Source organism: Lycium ferocissimum, chromosome 7 (genome assembly GCF_029784015.1).
Source record: "Lycium ferocissimum isolate CSIRO_LF1 chromosome 7, AGI_CSIRO_Lferr_CH_V1, whole genome shotgun sequence".
Taxonomy (NCBI): Eukaryota; Viridiplantae; Streptophyta; class Magnoliopsida; order Solanales; family Solanaceae; genus Lycium; species Lycium ferocissimum.
Window position 1 is genome coordinate 30526369 of NC_081348.1, and position 3778 is coordinate 30530146.

The 3778-nt window shown below is 35.7% G+C and overlaps 1 protein-coding gene across 1 annotated transcript; it reads left to right on the forward strand.

Annotated features, from left to right (window-relative positions):
* Positions 1–545: 545 nt before the first annotated feature.
* LOC132064303 (large ribosomal subunit protein eL18y) lies at positions 546–3486 on the forward strand. The gene is made up of 4 exons (XM_059457241.1): positions 546–705; positions 841–969; positions 1326–1508; positions 3150–3486. Exons 1-4 carry the CDS (start codon positions 613–615, stop codon positions 3306–3308), a joined length of 564 nt encoding a protein of 187 aa, XP_059313224.1. The 5' UTR covers positions 546–612; the 3' UTR covers positions 3309–3486.
* The last annotated feature ends 292 nt before the right edge of the window (positions 3487–3778 follow it).

The window sequence follows — 3778 nt, forward strand, 5'->3', positions numbered from 1 at the left end:
TATTATAACATGTTAAAGAAAAGAGGAGGAAAATCGAAGAATATTTTCGATTTAGTGTGATCACGTTGTTATATTTTTTTACCCTCATTTTTTCCTTGCTTATTATTTATGGTCATATTTTATCATTTCCCTACCTTTTTTTTAATAATAGCTCTATTTTGTATTTTAATTTTCCTTTGTAATGTGGAAAGCTTATATTTCAAATTGTCGGGGTGTGACATTTGAAATGACGGAAAATGATATACTTTTCCTTCTAATGGGCTGGTCTTTAATTTTTTCTCTTCAGAATCGAACTTATGCCTATAGGGGCATAAGTTACGTATTATATAATCCACAAGCTACGCCCGGGCATAAGTTACGTATCATAAGTTGGATTTTGAAGGGTAAAAATTTAAGACCGGACAAACCGTGCAATTACTTGATATTCAGCAAAGTATGATGGGCCAGGATAATCCAGCTTCATATGTGGGCCGTTTTAGGGCTTCATCAGCTACCCTAAGAAAAGCCCATTAAGATTCCAAACCTAACATATAAAACCTCGCAATCTAGGGTTCAAGACAAGAAACATCAGTGTGATTTCTCTCACAAATCTGCACTCTTGTTCAAGCAGCCATGGGTATCGACCTTAAGGCCGGAGGTAAGTCTAAGAAGACCAAACGTACTGCCCCTAAATCCGATGATGTTTACCTCAAACTCCTCGTCAAGGTAACACTAAACCTACCTTTCTTTAATTTGAAAATGAAGTGAGTTTTCTGTATGTGTTTTTATTCTAGACCCCATTACTCTGGGTATGTTGTTTTTGTTGATTAAAGTTTTGTTGTTTTGATGTGTGTATGTTAGCTTTACCGATTCTTGGTAAGGAGGACTGGAAGCAAGTTCAATGCAGTGATTCTCAAGAGGCTTTTTATGAGCAAGATTAACAAACCTCCACTATCTCTCTCGAGATTGGTTTCATATACTAAGGGAAAGGTATGTTTTTCAAGTCTTTCTTTGTTCATACTTATTTTTTGTTCAGATGTATGGCATATTTGTTGGGAAAATTACGCCATGTTTTCATTTTTGAAAAGATTTACGCCACTTAGCTCATACTTTGTGTATAAACACCCGATTTAGCCTATATTTGTGTGTAATCACATTCTATACACTATTATACAAGGTTGATACATCATGTATGATGCTTCCCCCCCAAGGTAAAATGTTATATAATATTGTATACTGGGATAAGTGGCGTAAATATTTTCCAAAGCTGTATATTTTGGAAATATTTGAGAATATACCTTATTTATTTGTGGTTAAAGTGGTGGTTTTGGGATGTGTTTTTATAGGAGGACAAGACTGTTGTTATCGTGGGTACTATTACCGACGATGTTAGGGCTTATGAGGTTCCTAAGTTGAAGGTGTGTGCTTTGAGGTTTACAAAGACAGCTAGGGCAAGGATTGAGAAGGCTGGTGGTGAATGCTTGACATTTGACCAACTTGCTCTCAGGGCTCCACTTGGCCAGAACACGGTATTGAATTTGCTTTGTTACTTTCAGTATTTTATGGATCTCTGTTAGCTATTTAGTGATGTGTGTTTATATTGCACTTTAAGTAAAGTAGTTGCTGATTTTTGGTCACAAAGGGAGACTTCCTTGAGTGCATGTGATTATTATATTCACCATTTTGGTCCCTTAATGGTCTTGCTGCATTTTCTTTGTGACCACATGTTGTGTCTTTTTTCATTGTACTTTTACGGTTACCTGTCCAATTGAACAATTGGTTCCTTTTATATAGGAAGGTGAACACTGTTTTTGGATTGTCATGGTTAAAGATTAGTTTTTTACAGCATGCCAGTGAATTAAGTGGTAAAATGCAGTGTGGTGGTTGTTTCTAGTGAAGGTTACCTGTGCTTTCATGTTGACCTATTGACATGATTTGGGCATTCTTTCTGATTGGTTGATGCTAATTGCAATTGAACTATGTCCTCTGTATTTAGCATGTTTCTTTTTAGTGGCTTCTGCTTTGTCTGTTGTACTCTCTGTTTTGTTGACCTTAGGCTTTCATTTGTCGCACATAGATCTTCTTGGAAATCTTGTTATGGTTTCAAAGGTTTTTATTTGTGCGTATAGCAAACCAGAAAAGATCCTATCTGCTTAAGCCTTTTCCCTACTGAATGTATGGAGTTGTGCTTCAATGTATTGGGATTATATTTTTTCAAGTAAATTATCATGTTTCTTGTGGATGCACATTTTAAGTGCAACATATTCCTCTTAATTAACCAGATATTTGAAAAGAAAGCATAGAACGCTAATGTAACGTGAAAAAGTTATATTTTCTAGATGACTGCAAATTATAAGAGGACCTTAGTTATTCATTTTTCGCACTTAGTTCTTCTTGGAAATCTTCTTATGATTTCAAAGATTTTATCTGTGCGTATAGCAAACCAGAAATAGGTCCCGTCTGCTTAAGCTTTTTCCCAACTGAATATATGGATGTGTGCTTCAATGTATTGGGATTACATATTTTTCCAAATAATTATTATGTCTCTTCTGGATGACTGCGCATTTTTAACAGGAACAACCTATCGTCTTAATTAACCAGATATTGGAATAGAAAGCATAGAAAGCTAATGTCACATGAAAAAAGTACTATTATCTGGTTGAGACAGACTTTTAAAAGGACCTTAGCTGTTCATTTGTCGCACATAGTTCTTCTTTGGAAACCTTATTATGATTTCAAAGATTTTATCTGTGCGTATAGCAAACCAGAAAAAGATCCTGTCTGCTTAAGCCTTTTCCCAACTGAATATATGGATGTGTGCTTCAATGTAATGGGATCACATTTTCTTCAAGTATTGGTTATGTTGTATTTATATTTTTTATTATGTATTTTGACTATTATTGTGTTCTATTTGGTTGGAAATTGTTTTTGTTTCTTAGTTATCGTACTGAATCTGTTGAACCTCTTAGTGTTATTTTCACATCACCAGAAAAGATTTCTAAAATTGAGACTTCTCTTTGGTTTCATGGTAATTTTTGGAAACATTTTCCAATGGCAAAGTACCATTATCCATCTTTAAAGAGATAGCAGACTCTAATCATTCCTTTTCTGTGCATAGTTATAACAAGTTCCAGTTTGTTTGGATGCTAATATTTTTGATGCATTTGCAGCTTCTCCTCAGAGGTCCTAAGAATGCACGTGAAGCAGTGAAGCACTTTGGTGCAGCTCCTGGTGTTCCACACAGCCATACCAAACCATATGTGCGTGCCAAGGGAAGAAAGTTTGAGAGAGCTAGAGGAAAGCGAAAGAGTAGGGGTTACAAGGTTTAAGTTGAGTTATGTTATTAAAATCTCAGAATGGTTTTTATCATTTGTGTTGTGGCAGTACAAGTTTTGCAGACACTAGTATGCAGTTGCTTATGTTTCTTGTTAAGGATATTGGATTCTATTTACTTTGAAACTAAATTTCTAGTTTAAAATGAATGCAGCGTATCTGTTTGTTGCTTTAGTAATTGGGTCAGAAATTGTTACTAGTTTGTTTTAATACTTTCTCCATCATCTCCATTCTATTGACTTGGTAGTTTGGAAAATTTTAGGGTTTTACAGCTTGTCGCAACAGAAGAATACTAGACCTGGGGTAGTGATAGGGCCTGGGGAGTAGGGGTTGGCATACCCTTTCTAAGCTTTTGTTCGTTCCTCATTTCCCCTTAACAACAGTTATCCACCTCTTGCTGCACTTTGCTGTTGCCACCGCCTGCCCCAATCATTAATTTGTGTTTGGCCTGTGTTGCCACCATATT